Here is a 19,418-nt window from a genome sequence, read left to right as displayed (position 1 = left end):
TTTGTTTTATTTTAATTTCTTTTTATTTTTAATTTATTTTTTATTACCAGGTGGCTTTCCAAACAGACCCTTATAGGAAAGACTATCCTCCAAACATTCCTTCGTAATTACGAGATTAAAAGCGCATGAACCTGGACGGCAAAGCAAACATCCTGCCAAAACTATTGCCACAAATTATTTTGCTTGCTGACAACAATAGCAACTATTATGATAACCAAAGATATCTATAAACGAGGGAGTTAAAGTTAACTCTGATAATTCTATACTCCTATAGCTCTATGTCCATCTGGTACATAAATTATTTGTTTTTGAAACAAATGCCACCGTAACATCAGTGTTTTAAAAGGCGAGGGCGTAAGGCGGCGTTTTACGTCTGCCTCAGTGAGGCGTAAGCCTCGAGGCACGGAGCGTAAGCCCCATGGGGTTTTAATTTTTAGTATTTTATAAAATGATATAATTATAATAAATATTTTTAAATAGGTGAAATAGCGTAAAAAATTGAAAAAAATTATAAATAAGTGATATGTATATATATATATATATATATGCTCCACACCCCCCGCCCCCCCCTCCAAAAAAAAAATTAATTAGAACAATCTATTATACGCTACTTACAAGTACAAGTGACTGCTCGTTACTTTTTTGAAATAGTAGAAGACAAGATAAATAATTGAAAAAGAATATATATATATATATATATATATATATATATATGCTCCACCCCTACAAAAAAACTAATTAGAATAATCTATTATACGCTACCTATAAGTACAAGTGACTGCTCGTTACTTTTTTGAGATAGTAGAAGACAAGATAAATAATTGGAAAAGAATATATATTAGGCATTCTAGCAATAAAAAAAGGTCTTGACTTTTAAATTTAATGTTTTAATTCCTTTTTAAAACATTTGAGTAGTTACATGTTGACTTTTCAAAATTTGGGCATTATATAAAGGACTTATTTAACAAATTTCGTTTTAGTTCGAAGAAGTTTTCTGGGCTTACGCCCCAACAAAAAAAACTCGTCCCAAACGTCTGGGTCCGAATTGCTGGGCGTACACCTTTGGAGACTTTCGCCCCGACCCATCGCCCCGGGGCATTTTTGATACGCCCCGCCCCAGGACTCACCCCGAAAACAACTTTTAAAACACTGCTTAACATGAATCATTATTGTTTGAACGATCACCCTCCTGATGAATTAATTCATTTCAAGTCCTTGCTACAAAAGATTGCAACAAGTTAGCAACACTTCTTAAGATTGATTCTGTACCCAATTTTCCAACTACCATCACTATACAAACAACAGATTATCTACGAAGGGGAGGATATCGTTTACAAGGTCCGTTTAAGGTGGGTCATACAATGAGAAAAATGTACTGTAGCTTTATATACAATCAAATCAATTGCCAGTCCTTCCCGGCATCCACCTTTCCCTTTCATTAATTATACTTTCTTGGTTCTACTATTTCTGGGTTGGGACAAGGTTGAAATGGACATAAAGTTGATATAACACCAGTACATGTTCAATGCAGTTGGCTTAAAGTTGGCCAAACGTCCCACCAAAAAAATGGAAGGAAAGAAAAAAAAAAAAAAAAAAAAAGGCCAAAGATCACAAAGTTCAGCAACCTATAAAGTACTCCCACTGAATATAAAAGGCAATTAACCTTCAAAGTAAGATAACAAGAATGTCAAAATGACAAAACCCCCAAGACCAGAAAGGCACGATACATAATGTCTTAACGGTCAACAAACTCTACATTTTGTAGCAATGAACAGCCAGCCAAAAGAACGACGCTACTTCCTCAGCTTCATCATAAAATGGGTAGGAGCATTCTGTGTTTAGTCCATTTCCTGTGATCGTCTTACACAACGACTGACCCTTTTCTTGAACTCATCTCTTTTTTCTCTCCATTCCTTCTGCAAAAGACAATAAACGAGACATTAGAGATATTGCGCTTCAGGGAACTGGGCAGAGCAAGTTATTGAAGAAACAAGACATCTGTCCACGAGTTGAAAGGTGCAACAAATGAAACAGTTAGAAGTTTCAAAGGAAGAGAGGGACGAAAAAGGGAAAGGTTAAAATGTGTGAAAAAAAAAAAACAAAGAGGATTTCGGGAATGCGTCTATAGTTCATCCTTTCTGTACAATAACAGTAATTTACATAACATTGTGTGAGTTCTATTTTATCAGCACCTTTCATCCTGCAAACAAATGTTAAATCTAAAAACATTTTGGTGGTTAATTCTGTCAAGCGAAAATATCTTTCAATGGCGGATTAATCATATTATCATGACACAGGCTTAACTGCATTTTAAGGCTAACTCCCACAAGTCAAGATATCTACGGACATTTTGTTGATATAGAGAGAGGTGCAGGGATATTACTAAGCGGAAAGCTAAAAGAAACCCTAATGAATGAGTGAAGTAATGTGAATTACAAAAGGTACTTACAGCAGCTTCCACATTAGCAGGAGATTCATCATTAGGGCTTGAAAGCATGGATATGATGCTTAGAACTATACTCTCCACCTGCAAAGGAAACTCTGAATCAAGTTTTGATTCGATAGAAGTTATACTCTTTAATGCTAAAACAGCATACAGAAAACCCTCTTAAACCAAACAATCACAAAAGAAAGAACGCATAAAGTGGCACACCTGCTGGATGTGTAAGTTAACAGTGTTCTCAATTGTGTTGGTTACATTTCCTCTCTGATTCACAATGAAAGAAGTAGTGTGTACTATTCATAACAAAGGGGGATAAACACGTCTTGTTTTATTGCACTATGCATAATGTCTTTAAATTTTACACGTCTTATAATTAGTCCGTCCAAAAAGTGGTACTTAGCTCTCAAAAAAAGGAATTTCCCTCCCTGTACCAACGGGGAGAAAGAATCTCTCACCTAATCCCAACAAAAACTTGAATAAATAAGTACCAGAACTATTAAAACAATACCGGCTTTGTACTACTATTTGGTTTATCTTAAATCATCAGTAATGCTCAGTGCTCACCAACCACTTCCATACCCAAAGAATCAAGCAACACTAGATCTCAACTATTGCATAAGAAGTCAAAAAGCAATAAAGCAGCACTGAAGTCAGTGTAGGACAGCTGGCGTTCTCACATTTGACATGCATCTTCAAGTTGGTGAACATGAGTGTCGAACAAAGAATTCTAGCGAAATTAGAATATGTAAGAATCCAATGCCAATGCTTATACCAAGCAATTAGTGTCAGCAGTTTTTAGCCCCCTATATAAAAAAACTCTACTTAATAAATTAGAAATACAACAAATTAATAGCAACTGAGTCACTTCATAATTTATATTGCACATTTTTCAAATTGTTTGAATAGTCAGGTCGGGTAAAACCTGCTGATAACGGTCTCCTCAGTTTCTCCAATTCTGGATGGACACTTGTGGGGACCCAAAGCATAACCAAAGAGTTATTTCAGCGAGGAAACAGAAGACCAGACCACTACTATTATTGTCCAGTTACACTAAAAGGGCATACACAAAAGATATTTCTTTTCTTTTTGCATTGCAGAATTGCCTTTGGAGATGCTTGTATATAAATACCCGTAGTGTTAGAAAACCCTCTTCATTTTCATCAGCTGAGTTCACCATGAGACAAGTTTATCAGTTTACTGAAGCTCAAGAACCAACCTACTCAATTGCAAAGTACTAGGATAATTCAAGCATTAAAAGAAGTATCATAAAAAGAAGGCTAGCAATCATAAGATGTTACAACATATATTCCTGATCCCAGGTTCTTGAGGTGATTTTGCCCTTACATAGCCTTTTACAAAGAAAAGAGCAACACAATTAATCAAAAGATCGTTAAAAATATTTGGCAGCATTTAAGATTAGTATAACAGAAGATCTTCGTAGTTTCTTTTGGCTTTTCTTTTTATTTCTTTGACAAGTCGGAAGATTTGAGTTGAAACAAAAACATGAAATACGCAAATCTTTGACAGACATTAACCCCCTGTACAACATAGGTAACTTTTTTATCAGCAAACAAGATATAATATTTATAAAATATAACCAGACAACAAGAAGGTGAGTGAGCGGTCCCCAACGCAAGAAAAACAAAAGAAAGATCGCCTTTATACAATAAATCCTACTCCTGAAATGAGCTAATGAAAGCTATAATCTTGTCTATTTTCATATACGTCCTGATAATTGCACCAAAAGGTTAGCCGCTATAGGTAAGATTTTTTGCAATAAGCAAATTGAAAAGGATAATAAGGAATGAATTTACTGCATACACATTTCATCAAAGGTCTTTGATAGTCATACCGTGTGGACAGGAGACCAACGTTCACTAGCGAGCTCATAGCCGTTTGGATCATCACCCGGGGGGTGAAGAATTGAGATGCAAACCTTTCCATCAGAGTAAACTGTATGGCACACCAGAATACCGAGCAAAAACCAAAATCAATGATGATGATGATGAAGGTAATGAAGAACAATCGACTTATTAATCTAGATAGATATGTAGCTACAAACCATTAGGATGCCAGATCTCTGTGGTAAATCTTACGGTTGGAGGACTGTTGGGATAGTTTGGAGGAAAGCTCATGATGGCATTAAAGAAACCCCCTTCACTGCAATTATAACAATTACACAATGTTAGACATTCCTCATACAAACTTATCTGTACACATTAACATCGGACATAACCAAATGTCATCGGATCCATAAAGCAGAGGAAGAGTTAATAACAAATAAAAAAGAATTGATAAACGTAGAATAGAACTCTTGAAAATGAATAATAACAATATCGGTTCTCAAAACCATGAACACAGAAGAGCGCAGAGTTGACTGAAAACAGTTGCTTTTTCAAAAATTGTAGACCGGATTCGAGCTGTGCAAGCGGCCACTAATACTTGCATTAAGGTAGGTTGTCTACATCACACCCCTTGGGGTGCGGTCCTTCCCCGGACCCTGCTAATGCAAGATGCATTGTGCACCGGGCTGCCTTTTTTTTTTTGTTGTCTAGGAAAAGAAAATTATCCATTTAGCGTCAAAACAAATTCTTTATTTGTACATACGCATAGCCTTTCCCCAGGGTAAGATGCCGAATATTTATACCGCAATTTCTTGAATCTATTGAGATAGTGGAGATACTCAATTGGAATGAGAAGAACTACTCATCCAATGAATTGGCATACCTCTTACCCCCTGTTTGGATGGTCATTTCCCGTAGTTCATTATTGTATTGTTTTCTATGAAACCATATTTTTTTCCATTGTTTTCAAAATTATGTTGTATGGTTTTGTAAACCCGTTGTAATTCCATGGTTATATAACCATGAAAAAGCTCAATTTTTGTAACCACGGATTTGGTGGTTTTTTGCATGGTTACGTATTTCATTTCCCCATATACTCCACCCTACCACCCACCTCCTTAGTATCCCCAAAAACGGTACTAACGAATCTATAGTTCTCAAATTTCCATGGGTTGGAAAAGGGACAATCGACAGGGAGTTCATCCTCAAGAAAAAAACTGAACTCAAGATCCTACTTTTCAACCAATCAACGCAATCCACTATATATTCTGCTATATTCCCTTTAATTCCAATACAAAGATACGACCTTTACAAGATAAAATTAGTATATTCTAGTTCAAAGCTTCAGCAAAAATAGGCAAAACACAGAACCCAAATGGGCCAAATCAGAAATGCCGACGCGTAATTACAAACTTAGGCTTAAACCCTATCAATAGAATTACTGCTCAATACAATCCTGAAATAGTTCAGCACCCAATTACTTGAATCGACCGGACAGACATTCCAGGGCAAATTTACACCAAAAAATAACAAATTCTAGAAATAAAGAGCTATAAGCCAATACAAAAAAAACTACTTTTACAATTGGGACAAATCAGAACACTATAGCCACCTCTACAAAATGCAAACAAATACTCCCTCTGTTCCAAATTATGCGATACACTTTCCTTTTTAATCTGTCCCAAAAAGAACTGATACATTTCTATATTTATAGATAATTTAATCTATGGCTTGTTTTAGACCACTAAGTTTCAAAAGTTTCATTTCTTTCTTAAATTCCATGCCTAGTCAAACTATATCACATAAATTGGGACAGAGGGAATAATTACAAACTTAGACTAAACCCAATCAATAGAATTACTGCTCAACAGTTAAGAACCCAATTAATTGAATTGAATAAATAGCCATTCAAGAAAAAAAATTACACCAAACAACAAAAAATTCAAGAAAACAAGAACCATAAGCCCAAATACAAAATCAAGAAAATACAATTGACTCACTATAGAGTATCTTGTGGTCCAATAATAGTAACACTCCATTCAAACAAATTGCTTTCATCAACTAACCCAGCAGAAAAACCATCAACTGGGTTTTTACAGAGATCTGCAAAGAAAAAGGACAGATCTTTAAATAACCCAAAAATCAAGAATTTAAAAAACAACCCCAATTCAGCAAAAAGTTGCAAAAAATAACCCCCCCCCCCCCCCCCCCCCCCCCCCCCCCCCCAAAAAAAAAAATGGTACCTTTAAGTTGTTTCTGAAGGAGAAGACTAGCTTGTGAAGGTGAACCTGAAGCCATACAACTTCAGAGAGATAAAGAGCTATTTTCTTCTAGAGAGAGAAAGTTGATGAAAATATTTATATATAAAAAGGGTGTCTCTCAAGAAGGTTCTAGGGTAACGAAAGAGATGGATAGATAAAAAGAAAGAGAGACTTATAGGGATGTTATATGTTATGTTTTGGAATTTATATAAACAGTGGCGGTGCAGTATATATATATAAATACTGGGGGTCAAAAAAGAGTAAAGACCCATCTTTTTTTAGCCTAAAAACTGACTGATATACTGTCTGTCATACAACACCCGATTGTGGAAAGATTCAAAGTATAGGGGCGGTAAAAATAGTGTTTTAGTCCTGGGGCGGGACAATGGTAAAACGCCTCGAGACTTACGTGTGGGGTTTACTTCTGTGAGGCTTACTTTCTAAGAGCCCGACTGTACGTCTTAAACACGCCTAACGGCCAACGCTCGGAGCTTACCTAATAATTTACACAAATTATGTGTCAAATTTCATTTGTTAACACTGTTAACCCTCGTAATTCTTTAATAAAAAGATGATGTTTAATAGGTTTTTCATCTATAGAAATAAGAAGATTGAGATAACTCAAATGGCAAGCCGTGATATTGCATAGTTATCATTTGAAAACACCGTGAAGATAAATATCACTTAACATGTTTACAAAAAAATACATAGCTGAATTTTACATCTTCATTCATTATTGGTCTCATGTGTTTGTCCCATATCTTAGAATTATCATATCTAGTTATCTCGCTATTTAAAATTAATTTTAAGGAATAAAACTAATTCTGAAATTAATTATCTCATAATTAATTATATTTTGAAAAAAATAGGTAGAAATTTATAATTAAACTTGAAAGAGCAGAATAACTTGAAAAGGAATAAAAGCAAAATAGGAACCTCCATTCAAAAGCGTCAAATCAGAGCAAATTATGAAGGAGAATGCATTTTCACTTTGAGCCCGTTTGGATTGACCTATAAGTTGCATATAAGTTGTTTTCAGCTTTTTTGAATGTTTGACTGGCCAACTTAAAGTCATTTTGTGCTTAAAATAAGCTCAAAAAAATAATTGGACCCATTTGACTTAGCTTATCTAAAGCAGCTTATAAGCTGAAAACAACTTATAAGCCAAAAAAAAAAAGTTAAACTACCCCAACTTATTTTTTTTAGCTTATAAGTTGTTTGAGCATAAGCCCATCCAAACAGGCTCTTTGTATTTGCGAATTTATCATCTTTTCTTTTACCCGTTAGAATATGAATAGAAAGAATTAAAATTAAGGCTAAGAATAAAAAAAAATAACTTATGTTTTAAAATTTAAGAATATAATAATAAGTTAATTTTTGCATTCATGGATGTGGCCTAATAGTCAACGAGATAGGAGCCCGTTTGGATTGGCTTATAAGTTGCTTATAAGCTGTTTTCAGCTTTTTTGAGTGTTTGGCTGGCCAGCTTAAAGTCATTTTGTGCTTAAAATAAGCTCAAAAAAATAATTGGACCCATTTGACTTAACTTATCTAAAGCAGCTTATAAGCTGAAAAACAGCTTATAAGCCAAAAAAAAATAAGTTAGACTACCCCAACTTATTTTTTAGCTTATAAGCTACAAATAGCTTATAGGCATAAGCCCATCCAAACAGGCTCTAGGTTAAGAAACATAAGGTCTCAGGTTCAAATTTCAGTAGAGACAAAAATACTAGGCGATTTTTTCTCATCTGTCCTAACCTTGGCGGATATAGTTACTTCATACCTGTTGCTGGTGGGGGGGGGGGGGGGGTGTGACAGGTATCCCGTGGAATTAGTCAAGGTGCGTATAAGCTGGCATCGACACCACAATTATTAAAAAAAATAACAAGTTCATTTTTTGTGTTTTTTGGTACTAGATTAAGGACTTGTTTAGCAATTTTAATTCTAATTTGGTGAGATTTTCTGATCTTACACCCTAAATAAAAATGCGCCCAATGCGTAAGTGTACAGCTCAAAACAATGGAATTTATGCCTCGTGATGCTTTCAGTTCCAGGTTGTCTCGGTGCGTTTCTACTATGCCATGTCCCCGGGTTTCACCTAAAAAACGTTATTTGAAACACTGTATATAATAGATATTGGATTCTCTTAATTTTCTCTTGTGCTTACTTCTTTACATTTTAAAATTTCCTTGTAGAAATTCCGGTTTTGAAACTGCTTGAATTCACGCCTCCCTGTAAAAATTTAGCTACGCTCGGTATTTGCACTAAATTAATATATGCATAATATGTGCTTGTACATAAACTTCTATCATTTAATTCATCATGATCAATTAAAATAATACTCTATTACTTATTATTTTATTAATATTGCATTAACCATCGGATATTTTAGGCTTTCCTATTACGAAAACTAAAGCTAACCCAAACTTATTTTCATACCAAAAACAAAACAAATTAAATATTTCCAAAGTCAGACCTAATTCAAATACAAACTTGTTTGGATGAAATGTTTCAAAAGCTAAATCAAAACTAAACTTAAAAACAGTTCTGGTTTCAACAAGTCCTTGTACTTCAACACAAGGAAAATAGTAACTAACAAACGGTCTTCGTAATAATCATCAATAGTTACGGTAGGATAAATATGAGTCTTCATTCTTAATTAGGGACCTCGAATCCGTGCTCTGAAAATGAAAAAAATTCTAATGGATAGCAATTCCGAATTCGAATTAATCGGAACTTCAAACCGACACAAAACATGCACCAAATAGGCAAGCTAAAAAGGAAAATACAAATTATTAAGAAAAAGGCGGCAACAAAAAAAAAAAAAAAAGGTAGGGAAGGGATGACCCAAGATATTAGCCACACTGACTCATCATTTCATATTTAGCTTTCACTCGACTAAAATATTTGATCATTAAGGATAATGTTTGTGCCTATTTTTTTGTCGAGAAGTGAAATTCTTCCGTTTAGTGATAAGTCTTCACCTCATATTGCCTTTCACGGAAAAAAGAGAAGTATAGTATATTATTGCAGTAAAATAAACTCTAATTATTAGTATATATAATATAATGATTGTGGCTTATTCGTAACTACAATTATTCAGTCCCAATAAATTACTCCGTAGTTCAGTAGTTAAGATATTACAATTCGAATTATAGTATTACGAATTCAAATTTCAATGCCCTAAGTCTTTCTTAAATTAACCTTAATTATAATGTGAAAACAGGGCCAGATGGAGTTTGTTGGTGCAGATAGTTTCATCATATGGCCCCAATACTTTTCGTACATATAAAATTCCATGTAAAAGTTTACAAAACTATAATAGTGAGCTTAAATTTTAGATCCGCCCTTATATAAAAATGAAGATCAACTTGCTAATAATCTTCACATAACAATATTCTAATTTAGCTTAGGTAGATTTGGTTTTAGGACTCCTTTGAACTTGAAAGCATAGTGAATTTGTGATGATTAATTTTCAATAAATTAAAGCGAGAAAATAAATGTTACTAGTTGGATTTGCTTGGGAATTTTGATCGGTTTGTTTGAGAGTGTTTTTTTTTTTTTTTTTTTTTTTGGGTCTTCTTTCACTTTTTTCATTTGGGCTAGGACTTGAATGTTATTTCAAACTTGAGGAGGGTCCACGTAATTCATGGATTTGGAAAAAATAAATTCATGGACAAACCGGGCCTAATTATCAGATCTTGGCATCATCTCTTCCACATATATATATTTTTTTTTAAAAAGGATAAACAATAAATTCAATATTTCATCAGCATTTAAATACTCCTAATAAAGTTCATTATTTACAAAATAATGATGGCCAAACGTATATTCACAAAAAAAAAAGTATATAATAAAAATGAACTTCATTACTTAAGAGTTAAGATAACTTAAAAGTTAAGATAATGAAATATTAACTTATAGTCAAACGTCAAGGAACCAAAAAAAAAAAAAAAGTATTTTCAAATGGCTGGTCTTCCATTTTTTATGGTCAAAAAGGGGGGAATTTGTGATCTCGACTTGACATATATAGTTCTTTTATTTTATTTTCTTCAATTTTTACTTTGAGGAATATTATCACTTTTTCTAATATGAACACCACAAAGATCTAAAAGAAAGAAATTAGAAGTAATATGAGGCAAAAGATTGATATTAAGTGCAAAGTGGAACCAATAAGGATTATGGTGGAGTGGACAGTTAAATGTTTTTTTCATTTTTAATCGAAGGTCTCGGGTTCAAGTCTTGCGTATGCAGTAGTGGAATCAGGATTTTCATCTAGGGGGTTCAAAAATTCTAAAAGGTAAATACACGAAGAAGTCAAGGGGTTCAACATCTACTATATCTATATAATAAAATAATTTTAACTTTGAAAATACACTGTAATTTTTCACCTAGTGAACCCCTGGAGCCAACGTTGCTCAGCCTCTGTGCTTATGGAATTCAAAGGCGGAGCCAAAATTTTAACTTTATGGGTTCTTAATTTTAGATTGACCACTTAAAGTGGTAATAATTGGATTCCAAATTTTATATTTGTTTCCATTCAAAATAAATTTCTTAACCCAAATACATTACTCGAGCAAAAGTTATTGGGTTCGGTCGAACATATATTAGGTCTTCTAGCTACGCCCAGATGGAGTCCTCTTTGTTAGAAAGTGATTTTTCTCCAATGTGGGACTTTTCCATACTAATCCTAATTTAATCGGACCTCAATGCGAGTACCAGCACCAAGTGAAAAAATAAAAAGAGAAGTGCAAGGATGCCGATTCCCATTTGAAGTTGAAGAACATAACTTCTTTATAAAGTTCCTCTTTCTTACTCATTGCTCATGGCTAAAGGATGTGTCTTTCGATGCATGCAATTTCAATGGCTCGTATAAAGCTTTCAAATGCTATTTTTGGTTCCTTATGGCTTACTCATTATGCATTTTGCAACCACCAAAAATGTGAGAAGAAGGCAAAATACCCAATCATTTCCAATCAAAAGTTTCAAGCCTTTAAAATGGAAACATATTTTTACTAAGAAGCGACTTCTCAATACGAATTCGAATTGATCGGATCTCAAAATGGGTTCCTGAATTGGGTGAAAACAGAAAAAAAATCTTGCAAAAGGTGAGAAGAGACCAAACGTGAAATGATCAGTTTTATCTTTCTGCAATCAATTAACCACCTAAAAAATAGTTTATTTTTTACATAATTAATAGTTTTTTTTACGCTATTCTATTAAGTTACAGTGACTTGCAATAATAAGTAATTTAATTTGGTAACCTAAAAATAAAGTAAATAATTTGTTGTAATCAATTGAAATGTGGTGATTTTTTTCACACTACTACTAGTATATATAAAAATTTATGTGTACATAGGGCTGGAAAGGAGGGGTTGAGTGGGCTAGTCAACTTTTTCATGTAAATGGACCAATTGCATGGGCATGCAAAATTGAATTATGTTGTCCCAAAGAAGCAGTACTAATTTAAGCAAATATCCTTTTAGCCCCTATTTAAATTTTATTCTTATTTTTAAAAGTCGTGTAATATAACTGTCTAAAATTTTAAAATGTAGTCGACCCGTTTGGCCATAAGAATTATTCACTTTTTTCCAGAATTTTATTTCACTTTTTTCAAAAATTAGTGTTTGGTCATGAAAATTTCAAATACAACTTGAAGTTGGATTTGGAATTTGAAAAACAATAAAAACTTGTTTTTCAAGTTTTTCACAACCAAAAAAGTACATTTCAATCTATGGCCAAACACAACTCCAACTCCAAAATTTCAAAAAAAAAGTGAAAAAGTTTTTGGTTTCTATGGCCAAAAGCCTACTAATGTTTTCTCAAAAAAATCAATTTATTTATAAAGCATATTTAGACCATGATTTTAAAGGTCCTTAAAAGACAAATAAGAAAAAGAATTAGTATTTACTAAATAATTATCTTAAAATGGGACGACCGACAATTTTTTTTTGAATAAGTAATGCGTCCATTGGTACTTTAATTTGTATTAATGATTTATTCGTCAAACAAATACTCCTTATGTACCAATTTATGCGAAACGGTTGAGATTTCGAGCCAAACAAGAAAAATCGTGGTTTATTTGTATGCCCTTTAAATATTTTAAATTGTTAATTATGTGACTAATAATACTTTTTATGTAATTTTTAAAATTTTAAATTATTTTTAAAAAAACTTAAATATTGTATGTTCGAATTCACAGTCAAAATAAAAAGTTTGAATCTCGAAATCCAAACTGTATCAAATAAATTGGGTTAGAGGGATTAATAATTTTGCGTTTAAGACTATTGACCTAAATGATGACACTACTGCAACTAGACAAAATACATACCAACATGTGTATGCTTTACCTCCATGGACCATGTGTTGCACTTAGATACAGAAGGTTGAAAACAAATCTAGCACCTAACATGCTATGTTGTTTTCTTTAGTTAAAGTTAAACGAATGCCCATTTATTGTTATTAGTTTTTTCTACCAGAATAATATATCTTCAGTCTATGATATAAAGAACATAATAAGGAATCGAGTGTAAGACATTTCAATAAACAAGCACTTATTTAAAATAAATTGCAAATATTATTTCAAAATGTTGAGCAAAAATCTATAGCCAAAACGGTAGATACATGACAATATTTAGGAGTTTTATTGAAATTGTAATTCCAAGAATACCATAAAGTAAAATCAACGAAGCAACAGGGGCATTTGGTCTAGTGGTATGATTCTCGCTTAGGGTGCGAGAGGTCCCGAGTTCAATTCTCGGAATGCCCCAATTTGTAACTTTTGTATGACCCTTTTTCAGCTTGCAATATAATGAAAACATACTTTATAGGGAAAAGGGGCAAATAGTGTATCGTTAAAAAGGTGATAGCATGTATATCCTTTATGACCATTTTTCAGCCTGCAATATAATGACACATACTTTATAGGGAAAAGGGGCAAATAGTATATCTTTAAAAAAGTGATAGCATATATTATATATCCTTTCACAAATGGTGCATATTACCCTTTTTCAGCTTGCAATATAATGAAAACATACTTCATAGGGAAAAGGGGCAATAGTGTATAGTTAAAAAGGTGATAGCATGTATACCTTTATGACCATTTTTCAGCCTGCAATATAATGACACATACTTTATAGGGAAAAGCGGCAAATAGTATATCTTTAAAAAAGTGATAGCATATATTATACATCCTTTCACAAATGGTGCATATTACCCTTTCATTAATCAGGTTTTTATTTTCTGAATTAAAAAATTATTTGCCTTGTTTTTTAATTTAAAAATTGCTAAAATCAAAAAATTGTCCATCATTTTCATGTTAACAAATTATAAATTTTCACCAAAATTACCCAAAACCTTCACTAAATTATCCTAAATTTCAAATATGAACTCTTCAATACATTCCCAATCTTTTAAAATAACATCCATTAGAAATGGAGTACGCTTGCGCAAACCCAAAATATTTCTTGGAATAAGAAAAGTGCATAACTTGGAAATAAAGGGGCAACAAAGAAGAAAAGTAGATGATGGCTGGAAATGACTTTAGTCCATGTAGCAACAAATTTTAGCCTGTTTGGGTTTAGTCCATGTACAATAAGCTAAAAAAAATAAGCTAAAAAAAATAAGTTGGGGTAGTGTAACTTATTTTTTTTGGCTTATAAGCTGTTTTCAGCTTATAATCTGTTTCAGATAAGCTAAGTCAAATGGGTCAAATTATTTTTTTGAGCTTACTTTAAGCACAAAATGACTTTAAGCTGGCCAGCCAAACACTCAAAAAAACTGAAAACAGCTTATAAGCAACTTATAAGTGAATCCAAACGGACTCTTTAATTCTACTGTATTTCTCATCATACCTAGTGGAAGAAATGCGTTGGGTGATCGTTTGATGTGTGTAAAAGCACCAATCAGGCCTAAAAATCAAACTTCAGTGTGAAAGCAATGTTTGCAAATGCGGCTCATAGCCAAAGAACAAGAGCAACAACTCGCATCATCATCCGAGCATTAACATCTCAAGTTCAAAATTTCGGATTTGTGCAAGCGAGCTGTATTTCGAATAAGCGTCATTTTAAAAGATTGGGAATGTCTCGAGAAGTTCATATTTAAAATTTGGGATAATTTGGTGAAGATTTTGAGTGATTTTGGTGGAGATTTACAATTGGATTAACATAAAGATGATTGACATTTTTTTGGTTGTTTGTTATTTTAGCAATTTTTAAATTAAAAAATAAGGAAAATAATTTTTTAATTTATAAAATAAAAGCCTGTTAACAAAAGGATAAATATGCACCATTTGTATAACGACGAAGTATATATGCACCATTTTTTTAACTAGGGGCATTATGCTCTATAACGCAAAGTTGAGAGGTATATTTGCCCCTTTTCCCTACTTTATATTTTTTTTCAAATTTAAATTAAAATTCGAGTCCTGCAAAACCAGTTATGTTTTGCTATCCAAACCTACTTACGAAATATCATAAATCCCTTTTTTTAATGACAACTCAGTCTTAAAATATGTTTTTATTAGTAACAATAAGCCTTAACCTTCCACGTGTACTTAAAACGAAAATGCTTGAATACTTGTTGCTTATAGAGAAATTTATAGTTTTTGATCCATAATCTCTCTTTAGATTTTTGTTATGAATTTTGATATCTTATTTGGTTATGAGATAGGAGTGTAGTGCTGTGACAAAGATACATTTTTTCTTTTGATTCGATTGGTTGACTTGAATCTCCGGAGAATAAAGGAAATATCTTATTAAGGTCATCATTTTTTTCGGTAAATATGCTCTGCAGGCACTTGAACCTACAAAACAAAATTATATTTGATCGGTCGAAATATGTCATTTGCACATATAATGTATTTTTGTTTGCCTATGATTGATTGGGTATACCACATCATTTTGGCCGGTGGTATGGTCCTATATATTGACTCTCCTATTTGAATTGATGTGCCACAGAAGATGACACGTGATATCGGTCCCGCATCTAGGATAAGATTGACATATCGAGCTTAACAAAGTGGATTCATCATTTAAAATTAAAATTGTTGGGTTAAAACAACCCAAATATACTCTTAGTAGGCGTTTGGCCATGAAACCAAATACTTTTCACTTTATTTGGAATTTTGAAGTTGGAGTCGGAGATGGAATTGTGTTTGATTATAGTCTTTATAAAGAATATTAGGTTGTTTGAATGCACTGAAAGTAAAAACGTGAAATAAAGTGAAAACATGATTTTAAGAGTTTTTCATTTTTCAAATACAACTTCAAGTTAGTATGTTATTGTTTGTTTTGAGTTAAACCCGCACAATTTTTCCAAAAAACCTCAAACCATGAAGAGTTTCATACTCCTAGCATAAATTTTTGTTGGTTGTCTCATTTTGAGATAACTTCTTAGTAAATATTGTTTTTTTATCATTCTTGCAATTTATGGAACTTTTGAAACTGCAAAGAATTCTGTTGAACAAAATGAAAATCTTATGAAGAAACGTCAGGCCACCGTCTAAACAATGTTAGACATTAGAGAACAGTTTAGTGTTTTGTCAGCTACAAAGGTTATATTTGCATAAATCTCTAAAATATGGACAATATGGAAATGATAGCCAAAAATGGGACATTCGTATAAATTTGCTTATATGTAACATTTTTTGCAACTGCCAATGTGAAACTTTATTCTCAGACTCAACACAAATAAGTGTGCTAGTCCAATGGATTTAGACTTTTTAGTTAAACATATATAAATTAAACTTGAATAATTAACTACTATCCACAATGGAACTCACTAGAAGAGAAGAACAATTGAATTTGACGCCAAACAAATCTCCGTCTTTTATATTTAATAGATCTTGTTTGCACACTCAACGTAAATAAATTAGCTAGTTGAATATCTTAATTAAATTCATATATATTGAACTTGAATAATTAGCCTTTTTCACAGTAAATAATTAACTTAATATTATAACCTATAACATTTATTGGAACTAACATCTTGAATTTAAAATAAAGTTCAAAATATTTTACAAATTCAGGTTTTAATAAAATTTAACTACCTACATCACACTTAAAGTGTTAGTACATAAATTACATTACACGTAAAATAGAGACTAGTAGAAGAACGAGTACTTTTACTACTATGTACCATGGCTTTGATACCATTTTTTTTTTGATAAACAATAAACTTTTATTATGTAAAGAGTATTTTTACAAAGGGAGGAGAAGGTGGTGGGTAAAGCCCTCCTTCTGCTTAATTTTGTTGATCCTTATATAATGGATTAGTACAAGAAAAACGATAAATTAAAAGACAAGAATGACCAATAATGGCTGACAAAGTATTTTACAAGATAAAAAGAAAACTTAAAACTCGGCTAGTCTAAAAAGAAAAGTTTAATAATTACAAAAAACAAAATACTTTTCTTTATAAAAGCAGTAGTTAGTGGCGAGGTCCACTTATCATTTCATCTTTTCTTTTCCCTTATCGCTTGCGGGCGTGGAAGATTCTTCCATCTAGCTTTTGAGCTTTGCCATAAATTCTTTAATATCTTCTGAATCATCAAGACGTGAGATTCCCCTATCAGGCAGATCTGGTCTTCATCATCATTGTCTATGGTTGTTAGACCCCGTATTTTATACGTCGAGTTATTCGAGAAGGAATCGACGTGAGATAGAAACCTCGGATTTTAATTTCTAAACTAGAACTAATCGGTTATAAATTTTACTTAGAATAAAAATGTTATTGGAGATTAGGAACTACTTAATTGTGGTGTTAATTAAAATTTTGTGACAACCATGAACCAAGAAGGAACACCAACGTGCAATACACAAAATATGACTCAAAGTCATCTAAAACAAGGCTATTATGGAAGACATACACATATGCATTTAATGTTGATTCATCCACTACACTTTCATTATATTGTGGACAATTAAATTGGAAGAAATATACATGTAATACTCGGCCAAGATGGCTGAAAATTGAAGGAGAAAAAGTTGAAGCATGCAATTGAATATTGAAGCATCCATTACTTTATGAAAGCATGCGTTATTTTATGAAGACATAACATGGTGGAGGAATCATTTCACATTAAATATTGACCATTCATCTTGTATGATTACAATGGACAAGGGTTAGTGTATGAATCATCAACTACACAAGCAATTGTCTTGTAAACAATTGAAAAGAAAGAAGAAAGGAAACAAAGATGGACAATTCAGCCAACACCTAGCCGAAAGTAGGAGAAAAAGAAATGAAATTTTTGTGTAAAGTTAATGGAGTGACTCATTTTCTTGAGTGGAGAATGTGGCCACCTTGTAGGCATCATAGTTTAACCAAATAAGGACTAAGGAGATCAGCAAATACATTCATTTCAACTACACAACACAAAGAAAGAAAACTTAGAACCTAGAGAGAGAGAGTCTCGGCCAAGGGGCTGATTTTTGAGGTCTTTGAGTCTTGATTCAAAAATTATTTTCCAAGGTGTTTCAACCCTTAGAAGGTCCCTAGAAACGTGAAGATAGTCATTGGAGCAACAAGAACCATTTTCATTTCAATTCACAAACTCTAGCCAAGTTGAGAAGTCAAGTTGTCAAGGTAAGATCTAACTTTCTTTTTCATGTATTAAGGGTGATGTAGATGTGTAAATATAAGTTGTATGCATGAAATAAGGTGTGTTGATGTGGGAAAATGATAGTAACCATGAGGTTATAGGTGTTAATGTTGAAGTATGGTTGTAACTTGATGAACATGAATCGCATGCATAAAATCATGAATGTTGGTGTTGGAATGACTATGTGGCCGAGGGGACTGTTTTGGTGGAATTAATGGACTAATTTTCTTTAATAAATATGGTTTTTACTATCATAGATCTCATGGTAAAAAGGAATGAAAAGAATTGGAAGGTTAAAAGTGAAGTTGTGTTTGTATGAAAATAATTGAATCTATGATTTTATGTGAGTGATGTTGAAGCATGTTGAAACCGTGTATGGACTGTTTTTGTAAGAAGTTAGTGAACTGATTTTACTTGATATTTTGATTGTTATTGTCATGAATTTTATGATGGAAATGAAGGTGTTTAATGGTTGGAGTTGAAACCAAAGTCGTTTGTGAGTTGTTGTAAGGATTATAGAGATGACGATGTAGCTTAGTTGCGTATGAATTGATGTTGTACTTGTCGTATGGATATCTGGTCATAACTTACTGAAATTATATGAAAAGAAGACATGAAATAATGTGTAAGAATCATATGTGGTTTGCTTAGTATGTTCGTAAACGTTTGCAAGAATTCCAAACATTTTTATGTTGTCGGTTAAGGATTGTTTTGGACATGTTGTTGATTAGGGACTGTTTTGGACGTGTTATTTTGGCTAAGTTGGAAAAACTAATTATAGTTAAGAATACACATCATGTTGTCATAGTGGTTGGGATGCTATAGAATCGTTTTGACGAAATGTTATGACTATAGACTAACAAGAATAAATTGGACGTGTCATAATCGCATGTAGACTATTATTGGGTGTTGTAATGTGCGGACTGTTTTGACACGTTGTTGTTATTCTTATTGAGCTTGGAAGATTAATGATAATTAAGATTATGCATCGTGTTGTATGTTGGATGGGCTGTTATAAAGTTGTTACATGCAAACGATAAGGCTACAAACTATTACAAATAACTTGAGAATGTAGTAGCCGTATGTGAATCGCTATTGAATGTTGTGAATACGGACTGTTTGGGATATTGTGTAGGCTGTCCGGATTGGTATTGAACACATAATTATTGATGTTTGATTGGTTGTATGTGGTTGGTTTGGATACAAGAGAAAACGTCGTCTAAACTTCTAGAAAGGAGTTACTAACGTTAGAATACGTTTTGAATCTC

General features: G+C 32.8%; 1 protein-coding gene and 1 non-coding gene across 2 annotated transcripts; one reads left to right on the top strand and one right to left on the bottom strand.

Annotated features, from left to right (window-relative positions):
- Positions 1–1,616: 1,616 nt before the first annotated feature.
- On the bottom strand, positions 1,617–6,736 carry LOC132613744 (ubiquitin-conjugating enzyme E2 7-like). The gene is made up of 6 exons (XM_060327949.1): positions 6,531–6,736; positions 6,288–6,390; positions 4,506–4,603; positions 4,296–4,396; positions 2,450–2,527; positions 1,617–1,916 (listed from the first exon to the last, which is right to left on the bottom strand). The coding sequence occupies exons 1-6, from the start codon at positions 6,583–6,585 to the stop codon at positions 1,839–1,841; spliced, it is 513 nt and encodes a 170-aa protein (XP_060183932.1). The 5' UTR covers positions 6,586–6,736; the 3' UTR covers positions 1,617–1,838.
- Positions 6,737–13,245: 6,509 nt separating this feature from the next.
- On the top strand, positions 13,246–13,317 carry TRNAP-AGG (transfer RNA proline (anticodon AGG)). Its single transcript has one exon. It is a non-coding gene; the product is annotated as a tRNA-Pro (tRNA).
- The last annotated feature ends 6,101 nt before the right edge of the window (positions 13,318–19,418 follow it).

This window comes from Lycium barbarum, chromosome 10 (genome assembly GCF_019175385.1).
Source record: "Lycium barbarum isolate Lr01 chromosome 10, ASM1917538v2, whole genome shotgun sequence".
Classification (NCBI taxonomy): domain Eukaryota; kingdom Viridiplantae; phylum Streptophyta; class Magnoliopsida; order Solanales; family Solanaceae; genus Lycium; species Lycium barbarum.
Note: the sequence above shows the minus strand (reverse complement) of the source record. Positions and strands in the feature narration are given on the sequence as shown.

Excerpts from the sequence above, each read along its gene's own strand:
- LOC132613744 (XM_060327949.1), bottom strand. The coding sequence starts at position 6,585 with ATGGCTTCAGGTTCACCTTCACAAGCTAGTCTTCTCCTTCAGAAACAA. Across the intron at positions 6,391-6,530 it reads CCTTCAGAAACAACTTAAAG|ATCTCTGTAAAAACCCAGTT; the intron begins GTACCATTTTTT and ends TTTTCTTTGCAG. Across the intron at positions 1,917-2,449 it reads CTGCTAATGTGGAAGCTGCT|AAGGAATGGAGAGAAAAAAG; the intron begins GTAAGTACCTTT and ends TGTCTTTTGCAG.